Genomic DNA, 20,915 nt, shown 5'->3' with positions numbered 1-20,915 from the left:
AGGAAGTAAGTCATGATAGAAGTTAGGTTTATGAATTAGGATTCATATTGAATATGTAGGTACGTTGTAATATTTAATTTGGTTGAAAACTCATGAATATGGAAAAATATGTGTTCGACATAACTTAGACAATGAACATATTTTCACAAAATACCATGTGATGTCGATAATTCAAATGTGTATGTGCTTGAGTTGGATAGCAAAGACTACCCGTTGTGGGGTATAATATATATGTATAAATTTGTACTTTTGTACTACTGCACAAACTTATTTGTGGCATATTTAATTAATTAAGAATCATTTGTGAATTGGTGAGCATGACTTTAATTCATAATAAGAAAAATTCGTAATTTAACATTGCATAGACAGCTGTTATTGTACTGACTTATAATTTGTTTGATAAAAGAGGGTTGAAATCATATCTTCACACACAAAGGAACGTACACGGAATATGTTGCCTTTAAAATTAAATTGGACGTACTTGAAGAAGTGTTAGCATTATAAAATAAAACAATTTGTACACAGTTAATAAAACAGTTCTGGTGATTATTTATTTTTTTTTATTCAGAATACAATATTTATAAAAACTATCAAACTATCAGTAATATTGAAATAAGAAAAACTATATGAATTATCAATATGTCGAACAAAAAAACTATATTAATTATCAATATTTTGAACAGAGAAACTAACAAATTAACAAAATTATAATGGCACAAACGCTACCAAAAAATTGAACATTTGGTTGAATCTACTCCACTTCAGAATAGTCATTCACGAGTATGATTCACCTGAAAATTAACACAACTCATTAATAATTGTTATCCGTGGAAACTTTACAACTATCAAGGAGGTGTGTCTATAAAATTCTCTTTCAATAACTCCTCTATCTTCAGCCTTATATATTATTGTAAATTTGGCAATAGGCCTTCTACAATTATTTCATTTATATCAATTCTGTGCTACATATCTCAGTATAGAACTACTATTCTTCTCTTATTGTCCTACTTCATCTGAGAGTAACTCTTTGTTCGTCTATCCTACCAAGGTCTACTTTGTTAAATTACATTATTCCATCTGTCATTTGTCTGCAATTGTTACCTGTGAGGCCCCCTTTGGGTCTGCCTAAACGATCTTGGACATCTTTGATTTCCATTCTATATATTTCCTTCTGTAAATGGGCCATTTTTCTTTATTTCTTTGTTATTAGTGTCAACGTTTGTTAAACAGTATATACTATATATTGGAAAGTTTCACTGAGCATACGCTTGTCTTTAGATATTGTAGTAATTTGATGTTAAATACCCTGCTTCAGTTTTTAATATCCTGAGACATTATTCTCACTCATGAAGATATTGATATTAAAAATTATTTTTCAATGAATCTATAATTTTTTATATTTTTTAACATCCCAGCTATAAAATACGGTTTAGGAGCTTTATCATTCTCCATCTTATAAAGAGTAGTTTCATTTCTTTATGACAGGTAGTTCTCCTCTTCGTAATTTTTATCGAGAATTATGAATTTTTTGAGGTGTTTTTAAATGTATACTTCTAAGCAAAAGTTTTCTATTATTTCGGACATATTATTCACAATTCGTTTTTCTGTTCCATACTCATATTCCGTAGTGTGAGTGGTTGTCCTCAAGTTAGTTATATACTGATTCTGCTAGTTTGTACTTTATGAATTCTATTTACTTACACTTAACTTATTCATGTATCATAAATGTCAGGATATTCTCCAATGTATTTTTATTCTCTTATTTTACTCTGATTCGTTCTTTTCATTATATTTTTAAAACCTTATATTTCTTTCTACTTATTATCGAGGTAAGTTGAAGAATATGTTTACTTTTGAGTAATATTCCATTTTTAGGTTTTTTCCCTCTAACGTTCCTATTGATAGTTCCGAAATTTGCTTTCAGTTTTATCGCATTTTTTCCTCGTCTTTCCTCATAATATAATTTTTGTTTATTACAATTGCTATATATTCTCATGTATCATCTATATCTTCATCATCGCATTTTCTTGTTGGGATTTGAATTATATCTATCCTGCTAGTTGATTCAGTTATTATATACTGTATTCTGTTCGATGTGGTTTTTAGTTAGAAACTATTCTAGATACCAGAAATGCTTGATTCTAAATCTTTGATACAACAAACCACATCTAGGAACTTCTTTAAGCAGATAAAGGTGTATTAAGTTGATTACATTTTAATAAGAAAGTTCAAATAAATAACTTAATATGTTGAATGAATTTGTGGGAGTTATAACATAAATTATTAATTCGAGTAGATAGTAACATAGAATTTTCAATTTCACCGGAAATAAATTAGTTTAAAACACATAAATAATTAACAAAAATGGCTTGGTATAACAGAATTAGATAATATGGTATTAGAAAGACGGAAAAAGACAAATGGCTCAATATGCAAACTTAATAGGATAGCCATGTATGACCATTTCCTACCTGTAAAGTTTAGAGTATCTTTTTAAACTGGAGACAATGCCTCGTCTGCAGACGGCTCATCTGAAAAGACTGGAGACCTTTTCTCGCCTGAGGACGCTCGAGATCCTATCTCATCTGTGGAGGTTTGAGAGCGTTCTCCATCTGAGGAAACTTGAGGTTGTTCCTCGTCTGGAGTGGGTGTATGCGGAAGACTGACTTGAGAGGTTAGAGATTGCTTTTCATCTGAAGATTGTATTTCATCTGAAGAAAAATGACGCTGTTTCTGCTCTGTATCACGAGATTGGTTCACATCTAGAGAGCTTGCAGATTGTTCTTCATCTGAAGAGGTTGAGGACTGTCTCTTCATTGCCGAGGGTGAGCATTCATACTCGTCTGAAAAGTCTGGATGTTGTTTATTTTTTTTAGAAGAGGCTAGATGCAGTTTCTCCTTCGAAGATGCTGCATGCTGTTTCTCCGTTGAAGATGCTGCATGCTGTTCCTCGTTCGGAGAAGCCGGAGAATCTGTATTGAAGGGAGAGGCTGTAGAACCTGTCTGGTTTGGATATGTCGCATACTTCAATACTTTCAAAGATAGACCCTGTGAAACATTTTTAGTATTAGAAAGTCGATTAGGTTATAATGGACAATTATCATCTTTCTTTTTTTTTTGTAAGTAGAGATTTAAATTACAATGACTATAATGTAGCAATTGAAACTAAAAAATAATTGTTGAATTCGTTTCAGGCTTTTCTGGAAAAGATTGTATAAATCAGAAAAAGGAAAAAATTAATAGTAATTTTGAGGAAATTCATTGTTCTTTTTGCCATTTCTAAAGTGCCAGAAAGTTTATTTCAAATTTCATTGAATGAGTATACAAGTATTCCATTTTTACTAATTTATACATATATCTTCAATTTACTACTGACCAAATCTGTGTATGTTTTTTTCCGTTACATATCTGATGATTCCTAATTTACTACTATCTACTTGAATAAATTTTTTCCTAGAATCTAGATATTATGCATATTCGAATATTTACATATAGGATCTTCAACACTTACGGATCTAAATGTACCGCGTTCACTTGAACTCGACAGCAAATGGAACAAAGATTCTTTCGAGCTCTCATCCTATAAAATATTGTTTGAATTAGAAACTTAGATTATAAAAGGGAACTAATTTTTCTCTCATCTAAATTTTTTAGGCCGCAGAAAAATTTAATTTTTTTAGAGATTGGAGTATTTTATCAATGCAAGTATCGATCAAGAAAAAGTTTTGAAGCATCTTTTTTCCGGGATTTCCGGTTTCTTATTTTTATATGAATATTATTTCCTATCTATCCGATTTCTAGTTAATATTTTTATTTTTGCCTATCCCAATTTTTTGTTAAAATGTTTAATCTTATTTTTATATAATGATACTTACTAATATCTCAATAACGTCCTCATCGTAAGCCTACGAAATATGAATTAATCAGAAAGTGGAACATTTTATTAAGCAATACAAGTAAAAAATATGACTTCTATTACCTTTTTTATATGTTAACTTTCAAACATTAGTATACTAATAAAACTTTATAAAATAAAGGTAAACATCCAACAGGAAACAAATTTAATAACAGCCCAATGTGAATCATATTTTCAATAATTTACTCGAAACGTTCACTAATATCTAACATTGGTTGTACATACATTGTCACTTTCATGTCTGAGAATTCCTACTTTTAGTTATAATTAAATTTCAAAAAGCATTCTAGATAGTATTAGTTTTTTTCGTGCCAATTCTAACGTTGTTATTATACTTACTGGTCTATTGTCAACAGGTATCATTGGAATGCATTGCCTCATTGAAATTTCTGGTGGATTATTCAAAGATTTTCTCAAGCTTTCAGCATCGAAGGTCTCCTACAAAATATTGTATGCATTAGAAATTATGACTATCTATAATCGTCAAAAATTAATTATTGTCATCATTCTTCAATTCAAAGTATGCAGTAAATGCGCATGTCTTATCATAAACAAATTTGTACTCCTTTGAGTTGACCGGTGTTTTCATCCGATGTCTCCCATTTCAAGTATCTTTTGAACCATTCATTTATACACAAAGTTTTTCCAATTCAAAGCCGAGCAAAATCTTTCCTTTATTCTTGTTGGAAATCATGAATTTTCTTTAATCAACAGCCATATATTCTAAACAAAACCCTAAATGGTAATTGCGATTAATATTAATATATTAATCAAATGCATGTATGTGCGATAAATTTTTGTAGGTATACTTATGTCATTCTGTCAACTAGATATTTTTTTTCTTGAAGCGCATATTAATATCTATATTACTCTCAGCAACATAGACTGAGAAATGTTCCATTATTTTACTAGTAAAATAATGAGTTCTCATTATTGAAGTGTCATTTTAATACTTTCTAATTTTCGGTTTGCGAGTCTTGCGAACTTGTATGCCTGTAGAATCAGTTATTACAAGAAATTCCCGAAAATCATATTTTTTGTTTTCAAAATCAATGGATAGATAAATTAAGATTACAAAACCTTGGCAGTAGATGTGTGAGCTCAACACATAATAAGCACCTTCACTTTCTAGTAATATATTAATTTTTATTGATTTCTAATATTTGGTTGTATTTTTGATATGTAAAAGATTTACCAACTCCATATCAACGACATCCAAATTAGCGCCCGACAAATGTTTGTTTGAATCACTTTTGACTGAAGCCTTTGCAGCATAGACATTCTACAAAATAATCAATGAATTAGAAATCGATAATCAAGAAATATAGGCTAATATTATGATCCTTCTTATCTCCTTCCCTATCTGCAGGTTGAATTATTTTAAGACAATTTATTGTAATAAACAAAAAGTGTATTCTCGAAAAAGTTTTCTTGGAAGAATGAACATCTTCAATTTTTTTTCTTTTTTCCCAACTGCTCATTCCAATTATCAAGTTTTTTTATATTTTTTCAAACCAAAGTTGGTTTATATTTTATGTTGTTGGAGATCACCGAGCAAATTATTTTGTGCCTTTTTTATGGAATTCTTCCAACATGCCGTTAATATTTTAGGACTGTGTTTTCTAGAATCTTAGTTATATTATAGTATTAGGTTCTTCACCTATTCTTTCTAGTACATTTGAACGTCTATGCATATAACCACAAGAAAATATATCATCCTCTAAAGAACATCTCATTACTCACTTTGATTAATCATGGACAACATTTGATATATTTTTATGATTCCGTAACAAAACGTGCCTTTAATGCAAATGAATTAGCCATATTAACTGCTCAAAAACAACAACATGCCCTTCATGCAAACAAATTTACGATATAATTATAATCAAAACAACCCCTACGATAAAATTCATAGTTACCAAACACACAAATACCGAGCCTATTAAAAAGCTGTAACAAAAGGTAACTCCATAAATTCAAAAGCATAACCAGAAAATGTAGATAAAACAATACATTATGACAAAACAGTTACAGTACCTAATAAGGAACCTTAAAAAATCGATGTAGATATTAATATGAAACACACAATATCCAAAATCTTGGAGAACATGTTAGTATTCAATTCCACCATAATTAGAAGGATTCCTAGATACAATATCCTCTTAGTATTAAAAATTTATTCAATCCTTTTTAAACTTTTACTCGATATAACAAAAATGGACATCAAAGAAATTGGAGATTTAGTTTTTCCATTGAATATAGAAAAGTGAAAGCAAGTTGTATAACAAATAAAAGCCACAGTAATGTATTATAGTTATTTTAATGCAAAAAGTTCAAAAATTTTTATTGCTCGAAGTAACGATTTACCAAGAACAGAGTTAGGAACAAGTTTTTATGTTCTACCAAACTGAGAACCTACTTTTGACGATCTAGTTGAATTGATAAATGAAATTCTCATTTGGCGACATTCATGTACACAATATCTTTTCTGGGAGGAATATAGGAGGAATTTGACAAACATCCCTACGTGTCCATTGGAGTGTATGTACTATTTATTGTCAAACATGTAGAGGTGTATATAAAATAAATTTCATTTCAGAAACTTATATACTAATAAAAATATATCTTTTCTCTTTAAACTCTTGAGTACACACTGCCCACTCGTTTTTATGTCACGCTTGTTTGGGATCCCGATGGAACTCGATCGATTATCTATTGCTGATATTGTGAACGTGCTCGATTCGTTACAAACTCAGTTCTTTTATAGATTTCTGTTACTCAGCATTCGGCGAATAGAAATTGTTGCCAAATGCCTCTATTTGCTGTGTTGGAAAACCTTTAATTGATCTCAAAAAATAAAGATGTCCAATCCATTAGTGTCAAATTATTCGAATCACTGCAAAAGGCATCACCCTTGTTTACTTCTTTTACTTCAACTTATATCAATATATGGTAACAGACATTTACTTGAAAAATACTAAAATTACTGGAAAAATGGATGTTTCTTTAATTTTCAACTACTCTTCTGTCTATATAAATTTATGCCGTTAATTCCCAACGCACAAAAATATACTAGTGATATACTAATTTCCCAATCATATAAATGCATGAACTCACCTTATTAGCAACATTTCTTGAACATTCTCCCCTGTCATCCTACAAAAGATGGAATGAATCAGAATGTGGAAAATTTTAATTATTAGCAAAAGTAAGAAAAAATATTTTTGATTCTGATACATTGTTAGGTACCACTGTACCAACAAAAAATTACAGCGTCTGGTTCTTCGAGTCTTCTGTAATTCGTTGGTACATAAACAGCTCGAAGGACCAGACTGTAGTTATTGGAAAGTTACAATTTCAAATTTTGTAATAGGGTAGTTGCATTTTTTTAAATGTTGTTATTTTTTTGTTTATTTTATAACTTCTTGATATGAAATAATATCAGAAAATAAAATATTTAATCAAAAGTGAAAAAATAATACCTAAACATTTAATTGAAAAATTTTAAAATTTCAACTGCATAAGTTTCAATAAAAACATTGAGCAGTTGTCTGCTTGATGCTCACAAGGTTATCGTTGCCAACAACGTAGCGTGTGCTGCTATAATCCAGTTATTATTGATTACATATATATATATATATATATATATATATATATATATATATATATATATATATATATATATATTAATGCATCTAAATGTTGATTTTAAATTTAAAATTCGTTTTTTTTTATAGTTTTTAAAAGAAAGATAAATTTTGACGTTTCGTCTTTATCAAAATATGACATTGACACTGACAATTTGCTTATTTATATCGATTTTTGAATCACCTTCATCATGAATATCAAAATTAGGATAAAATCAACTTAGAACTTTGTTCCAATAAGAAAAATTAATTTTTGCTTGGTTTCCACATCTCAAATATATTAAATTTATTAGAATTTAGAAAATAGAGCCATAAATTTTACTTAAATTATTTAGATCTTTTTTATCATTTAAAGGTTTTTCGTTCTTATGAATGTGAACCATTTCTAAAAATTCCCTTTTTCGTGTATTAGATTCCGTTTCAAGAATTTTTGAATCTTTATAATTGAATTTATGTTTTTTTGATATTTCGTGGTTCGTTAATGCACTTCTATTATTTTTATCGTATTGATGACCTCTTGTCTATTTTCTAAATGTTTGCCCTATGTAGACAGCGTCACAATTAGTGGCAACTACAGCCTTCCCACATTCTAGACTTTTTAAAAGGAGTGAGATTAACGTATCAGCTGTAACCACTGGGTTCCCCAGTATTGCAGCAAGAAAGGGAGGCATAATAAACCCTTTGGATCGCAGTATATACGTTACCTCAAAATTCATACATATATAATATTATATTTCAATTTTCCACCTAAGGGGTGGCTTGGAGGGTTAATTTGGCCTAAGTTCGCAAGTAACTTATATTCCAGACTGATTATTACCATGGAAATCTTTGCTACTTAAATGATTATTACTCAATGAAAAAGACTGTAAAAGGGACCAGGAGTGTAATCTTTAGTACAAAGTACAGTTATAAAAAAGTGCTTCTATAGTATTCGCATTTGGATTCAGTTAATAGAATAACTTCGGACACGGCAACAAATGAATAAATAATTTGTGATAGTTTTAAAATTTGATACAAAACCCGCCAAGTTTGTTTCAATTGAAACTCATAAGTTTCAAACTCAAAGGTTTCGTGCACAAAGTACTTAATTATTAATAATTAATCAATTAAATATTAATAGTTGAGAAGATTTGAGCATTGGTAATTGCTCATATAAAACATTCCATACATTTTTAAATTTGTATTTCATGCTTTGCAGTAAGATACTAGTTTAAAATGTTGGTAATTTTATATTCGATTTCATACTAAATCTAACCAAAGTAATCAGCAAACTAGAGTTATTTTTCATCACTTAACTCCACTCATAACTCATTATATACCAATTAATAAATAAAAAAACATTTTAGATATTCCCAAATATCACATTTTCAGATTCTATATGGTCCGTCCCAAAATATACGATGAATAGTACCTACCAGACTTCTTGCAGCTGCTCTGGCTTCGTGCGATTCATCTATTCTTCTTATTTTCAAGCGGGACTCTCTTTCGTCACTGTCACTCTACAAAGTATTTTATGAATTAGAAAATGTGAATTTTAATAATTAACGTTGATTAAATATTGAACCAATATGTGCCATTTTAAATATTGAATTTTCAATTCCATGAATTTCAAATTTTTACAAGAATTAATACAATTTAATTTAATATAATTTAAATTAATATAACAACTACTACATAGATACATAAATTAAAACAAGAGTTTCGAATTTCAATTTCGCAAATAAAGATGGACATAAATATGTTATGCTGAATCAATCATGGGATTAAATTAGTGTGACACAAGGACAGTTATGGTAATGTCGTGATAAAAAAGGTGATTGTAAAATTGTAATAAAGCTAAAATAGAAGATGCCTGGTGTTTTCCTTCTCTCAATTCCTGTTAGTTTTTTATCACCCTCACCCTGAGCCACAGGAGTATTGGTAATTGTTGATATAATATAGTCGATAAATTATCTGATCATTTTCAACAATTGGTTCAAAATGTTAACTCATATCTAACGAAATAACAATAACTAAACCTGCACATGCTTTGTCAGGTTTATGTCTTACGATTCGTATTCAAAGTATCACAATTTATTAATTTATATAAAATATTAGAAAAATTATTGATTAATTTGAAATTAGGTACTAAATAAATTTCTTATATTACTTACATTGGAATCTAGTTTCCTTACTTTAGATCTCCTGGTTTGAGTAATCTTGTCCTACAAAATATTGTTCGAGTTAAAAAATGAAAACTTTAATAATCGACGGAAGGAAACTGATGTTATTCTATAACTATCGAAGATTCTGGTATGGTAAATTCAGAAAATATTCAATCAAATTCTAAGCAAAATTAAAAATTAAATTTATACATAAAAATGATCTCTTAGGTCTATAATATTTAGAATAATTATTAATCTGCAAAAAATATTTTAAGTATAAGAGGGCTGTTTTGAGATTGTATATATCTTATTTCGATTTTTTTAAGAGAAAATACCCAGTGACAAAATTTCTGAGTCAAAAATTATGATGACAAAGAGAGATAATTTTCTATTCATATCTCATACCGTATAATCAATCTTTGTGCATAGATTGCCAATGTTGTGTTTCATATTTTTATATTTATTTGTATTTGATTTAAAAAGGGCCTATTTTGTGGATTCTTAATGTTTCTAACTTTTCATTTTCAACTCAAATAGATGGCTGGAATTTATGGTATATTAAAGTAGTATACTACTAACTTTTTGTTTAGAGGAATGTGCACTTTCCTCTTGAAAGATTTCTCTTTGGCAGGTTTCTTAACAACTTTTTGTTTATTCTCACGCAGCCCTCTTACATAATGGACTTTTCCATAAAAAAATATTGTATTACTTAGAAAGTGAAATTGTTTATCCCCAAGGGAAGGAAACTACGATTATCTATAAGTGAAGATGGTAGATGTATTGGTTAGGTTGGGTTAGGTATTGGTTACTGCCAATATCTCATATTTACATTTTTTAATGATTTCATTACTTTTTTAGTGCAAATTCAAATATTTATGTATAAGATTATGTATAAGATTATTGCTACTACAACTTACATGTGCCATATGAACTTTTTTGACATGAAATTTTTTCTTGGGCTTGAGGAAGCTACTAGTAGGACTGAAAATTTCCTATAAAATATTGTATAAATTATGATCTGAGAATATTCAGGCGCTTGTAGCATGAAAATGATTATTTCATTAATTTTTCGATACAAATTAAAATATTTATGGATGAATAGTACCTGATTATTTGATATTACTTACGTCAGGTACAGATTTATATGGATGAGTAGGGTAGGCATCTTCATCAGAATTGTCCAATTTATTTTCAATAAGTTTTTTGGTAACTTGTCCTTTCTGAAAATTTTAATAATTAAAGGAGGACATTAATATTCTTCTAAACATAAGTATGGCGGACACATGAAGTAATAAACTCAGACGCTTTAGTAATAAGTAATTATAGATAAATAGTACGTAATTCTCTTACAATTACTTACATTTGGTGCATGTTTAGATGGATGAGTAGGATCATCTTCATCAGATTCATCAGAACTGTTCAATTCACTTTCAACAAGTTCTTTGGTAGCTTTTTTTTCCTGAAATTTTTAATAATTAATGGGAGGAAACTAATATTCTTTTAAAAATAAATGAGGCAGACACATGGGGTAATAATGGCAGATACTTGGATTGATTTTTTATGCAAATTCGAATATTTATGGATGAATAGTATCTAGTTATCTTACATTACTTACTCCTGCTACAGATGGATGAACAGGGCTATCTTCATCGGATTCATCAGAACTGTTCAATTCACTTTCAACGAGTTTTTTGGTAACTTGTGCTTTCTGAAAATTTTAATAATTAATGGAAAATATTTAATATTCTTCTGAAAATAAGTATGGCAGACACATGGAGTAATAATGCCAGACGCTTGGGGCACGAGTTTGATTACTTGATTAATTTTTTGATGGTAATTCAAATATTTATGTATGAACAGTACCAGATTATCTTCTATTACTTACTCCTGATACAGATTTAGATGATTGAACAGGGCAATCTTCATCGGATTCGTCAGAACTGTTCAATTCACTTTCAACTAGATTTTTGGTAGCCTGTGATTCCTGAAAATTTCAATGATTATTGGGAGGAAACTAATATTCATCTAAAAATAAGTATGGCAGACATATGGGGTACCTAATAATGGCAGACGCTTGTAGCATTAATATGATTATTTGATCAAATTTTTTATGCAAATTCAAAGTTTCTCGTCTATTCATATTCAATTTTAAAAAATATTATTCATAGATTCTATTCAAACATTCACATGTGGGATGGAATCTATACTAACACTTACATATATGGCTTCGACTTTTTTGTTGAATAAATTCAGAATTGCTTCAGATTTGCAATTTATAGCACTCAGATCATCCTACAAAATATGGTACGTATTAAAATCTTAAATATATTTCAAATTTTTTTTTTCAACATACTAGACCCCACCTTCAATTTATTAACTTGACTCAGTTTAGTTATAAAAAAAATATTTACAACAAAATAAAAGTACTTGTCTAGTTTATGATTGAAAATGTATGTTCGATCTGTACATGATTTGTTTGTTCTATATTGATTTTTAATTTCAAGTTTCACGTTTTCATTTCCATTTGTATTCAAATTCACAAAGCTTTTTTCTTGTATATTCTAGATATCATTTTTTTTAAACCAGTCAAATATTTACATATAGAAGGAATGATATCAAAACTAATACATACATGTTCTATATTCGCCCGTTTGGTGGATAATTCCATTATGCTTCTGGACAAGTTATTGATAGAGCCGAGTAAACTCTAAAAAATATTGTAAGATTGTAATTTTACCATGAATTTGATAAATGAGCGACCCTACTTTCATTACTCAAATATTACTGTATCAATTCAACCTAATGTATCTGACAGAGCTGCAAAAGTGCTAGTTTCGAATAGGTAGGTAATTGCAAATACGGAGACAATAAAAATTTGAACCCGTGAAGTTTAATAAGGTGATAACTATCTATCAGAAGTGAGTTTTTTCAAATGAGGGATCATGTAATTTGAGATGAGTTGGTTATTTTTACAAGTTCTCATATAGTTTTTTGTTTCAATTTTTAATGTTAATGTTTATTGTCGCTTATTTCCAACAAATTACACAAATGAAAAAAATTCAAAAGCAAATTTAAACTTCGATAAAAGCATTTTGAATGCTAGAAATGCTATTTTTTTATGACATACACATGAGATACAGATTTCTTTGAGGAAATTCTCATCTGCCCCAAATGGTATAACATAAAGAAACGAAATCTCTTCACTTAAAATTACCGCAACTTGGAGAGGAAGGCGAACGTCTAAATAAATCAAATTGATGTTATCTCGAATAAATCTTATACATTAACGAGGCAACCAATACAGTGGAGTACTACTTGCACATTTGGAGCTTGGCTAGCAAACATACTCTTAGGATACTCGACCCAGAGTTGACCAGAAACTGAGAGCATATAGCATAGAAGAAAGGTCGCTGACCTATCTCTATTTTACCGATACTACCACAGCAGAAGTTCTTCCGAGCTATCCAACATAATCCTGCTAAAAGCCGTATTTGCAAGACCTACTCGACAGGCAGACGTGGCTCATGAACATCAAATTCGCCTGCAGACGCCCTGGACTCCTGTCTTAAGAGAAATGCAAGCCTGAGGAAACAACTACCAAGGCACATCTTTCCCCTAGGTACACTATAATCTAGAGAAGCTAAAGATCAATATCCAGAGGCAGCTCCACACGGCAGACACCACTCGAACTATTCGAATGTAATAGTGTTTACACTTTAATACTTGCTTTTTACATAAAAAAGAAGCAATGACGCCTACAACTGTGATACAAGCTAAGCACGAAACAGAGGATCGTCGCTATATTATATACATCATAATTTTTTGCAGACTCTAGTTTGATTTATGTAGAGTGAAGTAAAATATGTATAACATATGTGGTATCTATACTACTACTTACTTCTGACATGTTCTCTCTTTTGATGGATAATTCCATTACAGTCTTACATAAGCGATTTATGCATTTAACAATATCCTGCAAAATATTGTATTGGTAATTGTTAAATATGATTGATTTTTTTAAATGATACTGTTATTTCTAGTGACAATTAAAAATTCACAAATAGGATTATTGGTACATGTGTTTTATAGTACTTACCTTTGACACAGAGGGGCACGCGACAGCAGAGAAAAAATTAATCATTTCAGCTGAATCCATCTACAAAATATTGTATTGATTAGAAAGTGAAGATGTTAGCAATAATGGCAGAAAACTGGATGTTAATTAATGGTCCAGATTTTTTCAATATTGATAATTACTGATACGTACTCAGTGGCATTAGAAGTGTTACATCCAGAAGGAATAATTGATAGATCTTAATTTTTTGGCAATATCCAATCACAATGATAACACTTGCAAGAGCTCTTATTAATATTTATTTAGTAAAATATGTGTATGGCAAAGCCTGTAAAGTTCTATGCCTCAACACAAGGAATACGTCGATTCCTTGTTGTGGCACTTTTTTCCAATATTAACATGACTCTATGGTGGATGATGTAAACTCGAAAGTCTCCTCCCCACACATGTTTGATATAAATAGATATAAATCTGGTGTCCTGGGTGACCACGACAAAATATTGGCATCAGATTATTAGAGAAATTTCATAGTTTAACGTACAATATGTGGACGTGCTTTGTCTTGCTGAAACCATTATGCCTACCATGCTGCCATTCTCTGCACCATCTTAAACGTTTTTACACTGGTCTGCAGTCAAAGGAAACTGTGGACAGTATTGTGAAGAGACCAAATGATTGAATGCAACTATATGGTGTACCTTCCTCTCCAAACCATTGGTAAACATTGGTATATCCAGTTGGTCATCTACTTTCATCTGCCTACACGTACATAACCAAAATTTCTAGTAATATTTCTATTATTTCGTTTTTGTAAATGTGACATACGGTACATATGGTACCGCATAGGACAACCGGTTTAATGAAACAACGAGAACCGCCTATTTCCTCCACCTCCATTCTACCTGGAACAGAGATAGGCGCAAGTTGTCCGCGTCATCGATTCCGCCGTCAAATAAATTAACATTGTTGTAAAGTATTCAAAAAGTGTAGACTCAAGTTAATATATTAGTTTGTAAATTTTAAGTCCAGTGTTTTATTAATGTTTAAACAATATAAGGGACATAACAGTAAACATTTTTCATAATTGGATTTTGTGAAAATAATCAAAGGTAAAGCGTTGAAATTATCTTAGGCTGTTTTAAATATGGTCATGATACTACAAAAAAAAAGGTTAACGTTATATCTTCTGGATGTAATAGTCTAATGCCAATGACTATCTTTACAGGTAGAATAAATTATATCTAACTAATACTTACTACACCTTTTTTGCCGGAAAATGATACTATGATTTTAGTCAAACAATCCATGGTTTTGAGGAACTTCTACAAAGTAATGTATAAAAAAGCATCATTCAAATTTAAAAATTTGAAAACGAGGATCAAATAGAAAAAAAACACTTTCCTGACTATCTGCCACAATGGATATTAAATTACATCTCCTCCCAAAAATGTACCGCCGATCGGCTCTTTTGTTCATACAAACATCTCTATTGCCTCGTTATTACAATGAAATAAGGATAATCTGTTTAGATCCCTTCAGAACATTCAAGTTTCTTTCATATTAGAGTTTCAAAACAAAAGAGCGCAGCAATGTTCTGAATAGATCCAATAATACAGTAACTGATCAACGGATCAGTTTTTAGTGCTAATTCAAATATTTTTATGAATGATACTTACATATATCATTGCCATATTATTGATAGACATACTCCTTATCATTTCACAGAAGTTATCTATAGCATCAAGGATACCCTACAAAATATTGTATAAATTTGAATCTAATAATTTTAATAATCAAATGGCGACGAACTAATATTGCCTTTTGTCAAGTTTTATCAACAAATAACCCTCTAGTCGTATCTTTCTGATCAGTACATTTAATTTCCCATGAAGTCAAATATTTACTAACGAATGACTATTGTACTTAATCTACATACTTGACCCCAGGCTCATATCAGAGTTGTAAAACAGCTAATCAGATGTAGGTGTTTTGCAACTACGGGAATAATAAAATGTGACTCTAATGTCGAATATAATGACACATTTTTAGATTTAATGAAAGAATTATATAGTGCAAACATGTAAAAGTAAAATATCATATGAAACTGCTTTTCAACTATTGGATATAGGATGAATGATATTAAAAGTAATACTTACATTAGTAATATTAACGGTTTTAGTGGATAATGTCATTACGGATTCAGACAATCTACTTGCAATATGGAGCACTTCCTACAAAATATTGTATAAATTAGAATCTGAAAATGTTAATATTAGAAAGGGTAGAAATTAATCTTATCTTCAATAAAAAACTACATTCCCCAGAAATAACCCTCTAGTGCTATCTTGTGTTGCCTTAGAATTTCTCATTGTTTTGTTCAACTATTATTGCACCCTAGCTTACACCTCAATGAATCTAGCAGGGCTGCAGAAAAACTACTTATGAATAGTTTATTACAAATAAAGGGTACATATTGAATATATTTAAAACAAACTTGTATTTTGCATTCATCATAATCCACCATAACTTTATTCAGTCTATAGTAATAAATTACTAATCAAGATCTATGAACAGGATGAATAGTATCCATACTAATACTTACCGGCGACAGGCTTTCCCCTTTGCGGGTTAATTTCATAATGGACTTAGACAAGTTATTTATACCTTTGAGGATATCCTACAAAATATCAAATGAATTAGAATATTCGAATTCAATTACTAAAAACAGATATACTTAATGTTATTCCATGAATAATGTTGGTCTAGCAACTTGGTCATATTTTAATATCATATAATTGGATTTTCTATTGAAAAAGTTTTAATATCTTCACGGTTTGGTAGATGCCAAAACTGAAGATTTAAGTATTTATTTGAGCATAATTTTTAAAAAAAGTTTTTGCCATGATGATGAAACTCTGAGTCTAGGTTGAATGTCAAAATTGGCTCTAAGATAGATGAATTTTTTCTGCAATTTACTACATTTTCAGTTAATAACAGCAAAATCTATGATAATAAATAATATATATAATAAAAAGTTACTATTGTGCAACTAACTAATAGACCAAACATGAAGGAAAAGAAAGGAAAAAAAGGCGCTTAACTGAGAAAACAGAAAATGCCCAACATGCAATTAAAAACGAGGAAAGTATAGGACGAAAGGCCTGGAATACTTTAAGCACCATAAGTATCTAATAAGAAAGTCACATAAGTAAAACTCACCTTAGGATTGTCGTCCTTCAGACGCTTCGTTGGAAATCGAAGATGTTACTTTGAAATCGACAAATACATAATGCAAGAAATGAACCACAGAATAGAAAGTAAGAATTTCACAATATGATCCATTTTTTGTGAAGGCCTAGATGGCAGTGGAATATAAACAAGGAAGAAGCTTAAAATTAAGACACTACATAAAATGATTTTTAAAGTAAGACTGTTACAATGATCTTTGAAATTAATTCAAGATTATATTAGCAGGGTGTAAAGTTTGATATCAGTTTTGTCCAAAAGATTAGAGGTTATTTGTCGTTTCATAAATATATGTGTATTATTCATTCAATGCTGGTCTGCCTTTTGGTTTGAAATTTGCTAGTGAGCATTCTTTTATAATAATCATATGATTTGAGCAATGACGTTCAAAGTATTGTAGATATACAATTATTACTTTACAATCCCAACCAGATTTCTAGGTCTGTCCTTTTATTTGGAACTTTCACATATCTTCATACCAAACGGCTCATTGTTATCAATGTTTGTTACCAAATCCCATATTTGGTTCTAAAATCATAACTTAAGATTCTAGATTTCAATGAGTGAACTTTGCTGTTACAAAAACTATCCAAATAAATTTCAAGCAAATGAATAATGAACAAAAGAAAAAATCGGAACCTATAATGATAGATATAATTAGATTGTATTTGTTACTAACTTATATAACATATTATACTTAACATAATAACTTTAGGAACAGAAAATTCTTCTCAATAATAGATACATTAATCTTCAAGTATGTGGATATTGTACAAAACCCATAAATACAAATACACCTAATGTACCTTCCCAAAACATTAACTTCACATACATCTAAATCATATATTCAATTATCTCTAGAATTAGAACAAACTGAACACAACTAAGTGTATGGAACAAACCGAAAGTGGCTGCTATGTAACAAGAATTCACACATGTGAAATTATTAGTAAAAAAGGTATATACATTACAGTTTAAGAATCTTAAAAAAAATAATAGAAACATGATAGTAGTACTTAAATGGCCGGAAGCAATTTCCTGCGCAGAATCAGAATCTTTCCTACAGTTGTACATTTGTCAAATGGCACTACTATTTTGGGACATACTCTGTAGTCACCTAAGTCAGTATTACTCTTAATTTGAAAGTTTAATTACGATTTTTTTTGTCTCCAAATTATGCTTATTGGAATTGTATCATAATGTTATAAGCATTTGCATTCTACCTATTAAGGCAGACATTGATACAGTTAGTGAAAATGTAATCAGCTTCGCTATTTATGATTATAAAGTTCAAAACTAAAATTTCATATACAGCTTTAAGCAAAATCAATCATAAAATATCTTATCATAACAATAATGGAACATATCTCCTAACTTTAAATTCATTCAACTTGAGGAACAAAAATCGTATTGAGACCCTCAAATTGAATAATACAATTAAAGAGAAAAATCTAAAAATGTAGTGACTTCTGTAAATAGTGTCAGAAACTATTTTTGTGTACTTAATGTCTGTTTCTAATTCTTGGAAAAAAATCACTTCAAAAATAAATTTCTGCTTTACAAATTATTTCTTGCAAAACAAAATATAAAGATACAAATCATACATAATAATCCTTAGCTGTTAATGCTTTAATGAAACAGAAAAAAATGTATCTTCTAGTATGAATTACTTATGTACATACTTAGAATGACAGATTTTTCTATTTGTTGACTGCAGATATTACGTTTTTAAATTTATTTATTATATTTAATCATAAAATTTGGTTCCAAAATATTGTAGATATAATTTTTGTTGTGCAATTTTCATATATAAGGAAAGATAATAATGCTCTTTTCTATTGATGATAAGGAAATAATTTTGAATTTGGTTTTGAGAAGTATCAATGTAATTTAATAATTGGATAAAAAGATAGTTACGTTTTTTAAATTGGTTATTTTATACTAATATTCTTTGAAAGAATCTGATAAGTATGAATTAGCTATATACAGTTGAATCACTTTGATTTAGTTATACTAAATGAGTCAGAATTCTAGCCTCTGTGGTTTTATATGTATTATTGTATTTATATTGTAAGCACATAATACATGGAAAATATACATCAAATAAATAAAATTAATGATACTAGACTCACCCTTTCTCCCACGGCTGGATTATCCATTCTCTCAAGTGATAGAAATTGACTCCTAATAACTTTCTATAAGTATAAGTATTATCACAGTACTCTACAACATAAATAAATTGATAATTTCCTTATTTTATTTCTTAATTTAATATCATGACGCATAAATATTATTACAATTTACACCTAAATAATTACAAATAAATATAAATAAAAAAAGCAGAAAACATCAAAAAGGAAAAATACATCCTAGGACTCGTGCCAATCCACAAGAGGCCGATAACTGCGTACTTTATAAGCATGCAAAAATTTAGAGAAGGATCATTTGGATTAGAACTTATCTTGACAAAAAAATGTTAGGCTCTAACCGAGAAAGCGAAAACACACAAACACGACGAAAAGCGTGTATAGCCACCCCGAGCCAACCCTTCTCGAAATTAGAAGACCTCTTAAAATCCCCTACAGATATAGAGCGAAAGGAAGGAGACTATGCACAACCAACGTAACGCGGACCAAGATGAGATCCACTCAGAACGATATAAGGTGGTAGAATCCCGACGAGATTTCACAAGTGCGCATGTGTGTATCTAACTAATCTGTTAAAAACGTTTGTATAAAGTACCTACAAGCCTAAAATAGTGTTGCAACGTCCATATAACAAATCGAAAGGGAACAAGTAAATATTCTTTATATCAATTAATGCGTTAAACTGAAATTTGTTATATTGAGATTAGGTTGATCTGAAATAGTGACGAGCAGCAGTGTTTATATTACCATCAAACAATTATTGTTTTACGAAAAAAGCGTGTCGAAATCTATTCTGACATGAATCACATATTATGAGATTAAGGGTTTGTGGGAACATTAAATAGAAGCTTTGAGTTAACGAAATTCGTTAATTATAGGTATAAAGTTGGACAAAACTAGATATAAAGAGGTTGTTTGCAATGTAAAGATATATTTTACAATGAGTCTTTGATCAATTTGAATGAATTACAAAGAATTAAGTAAAGGAGATAACTGAAAACCCATAAGATGATTGAAAACACGATACATTTGCTTAAAATTAAATTGTTTTGACGTAGGAATGAGAATTACTGCACTTAAAACTATCCATTCATTCTAGGCGACAATGTAAAGCAATAATAACCTATGAAAACTTTTCAGACACTAAATACAATGCTTAATTATTGCACCAAGTAACAGCTTATAGAGGTGTAACTAAAATAATTCTTTGGGCGCCATTTCAATATGAAAGACGCTACGGATGATGTCTGCAATTTTCATCAAAAATACATCAAACGAAAATTTAAATGAAAAAACTTAGCTTATTGCATAATTAGAAGTTAAATCACTCGAAGGGGAGTATATCCAAATATTTTCAGCTATTATTTTTATATTAATTTATAAATTTACACATACCTGTTAAGTATGATCCTCCTCCTCTGGAAACACACAAAAGAAAGAAACACTTTTCACAAAACCCAAGCGTCTCTCTTACTAACAGTTTGAATTTCAAGTAGATTAACGATATTAATATCAGATTGGTAATCAGATTCTAGAAAATTAGATCAGATCATAGAACTACAAGAGCAGAGTTTATAAATTGTTTTGCTTTTATTTGTTGTAATATAGAATGTTGAAAGACTAAAGTTACTGGTTTTGAACTTATAAAATAAATTTACTTTATTTAAATATTTTGATAAACGAAAACAATAACGTTTGTCTTTTGATACCGATATGGTTTTAGAATAAAGCTTTTCGGAA

The 20,915-nt window shown here is 29.7% G+C and overlaps 1 protein-coding gene across 3 annotated transcripts; it reads right to left on the bottom strand.

The window, feature by feature from the left end:
- Window positions 1-627: 627 nt before the first annotated feature.
- LOC130900539 (nucleolar protein dao-5-like) lies at window positions 628-20,592 on the bottom strand. 3 transcript variants are annotated; one of them, XM_057811237.1, is made up of 23 exons: window positions 20,571-20,592; window positions 19,161-19,251; window positions 16,385-16,459; window positions 15,939-16,013; window positions 15,459-15,533; window positions 15,039-15,104; window positions 13,804-13,863; window positions 13,606-13,680; window positions 12,340-12,414; window positions 11,925-11,999; window positions 11,593-11,691; window positions 11,314-11,415; window positions 11,068-11,166; window positions 10,835-10,927; window positions 10,625-10,699; window positions 9,717-9,767; window positions 8,979-9,062; window positions 7,034-7,072; window positions 4,256-4,354; window positions 3,876-3,905; window positions 3,512-3,580; window positions 2,472-3,048; window positions 628-791 (listed from the first exon to the last, which is right to left on the bottom strand). In XM_057811237.1, the coding sequence occupies exons 2-22, from the start codon at window positions 19,185-19,187 to the stop codon at window positions 2,494-2,496; spliced, it is 1,998 nt and encodes a 665-aa protein (XP_057667220.1). In that variant the 5' UTR covers window positions 19,188-19,251; window positions 20,571-20,592; the 3' UTR covers window positions 628-791; window positions 2,472-2,493. The 3 variants fall into 3 exon arrangements, with proteins under 3 accessions (XP_057667220.1, XP_057667229.1, XP_057667224.1); XM_057811246.1 differs by having other exon boundaries at window positions 11,323-11,415; XM_057811241.1 differs by lacking the exon at window positions 20,571-20,592 and adding an exon at window positions 20,247-20,363.
- Window positions 20,593-20,915: the final 323 nt, after the last annotated feature.

Source organism: Diorhabda carinulata, chromosome 1 (assembly GCF_026250575.1).
Source record: "Diorhabda carinulata isolate Delta chromosome 1, icDioCari1.1, whole genome shotgun sequence".
Taxonomy (NCBI): domain Eukaryota; kingdom Metazoa; phylum Arthropoda; class Insecta; order Coleoptera; family Chrysomelidae; genus Diorhabda; species Diorhabda carinulata.
The sequence above is the reverse complement of the archived record's forward strand: the minus strand, read 5'-3'. Positions and strand labels throughout refer to the sequence as shown.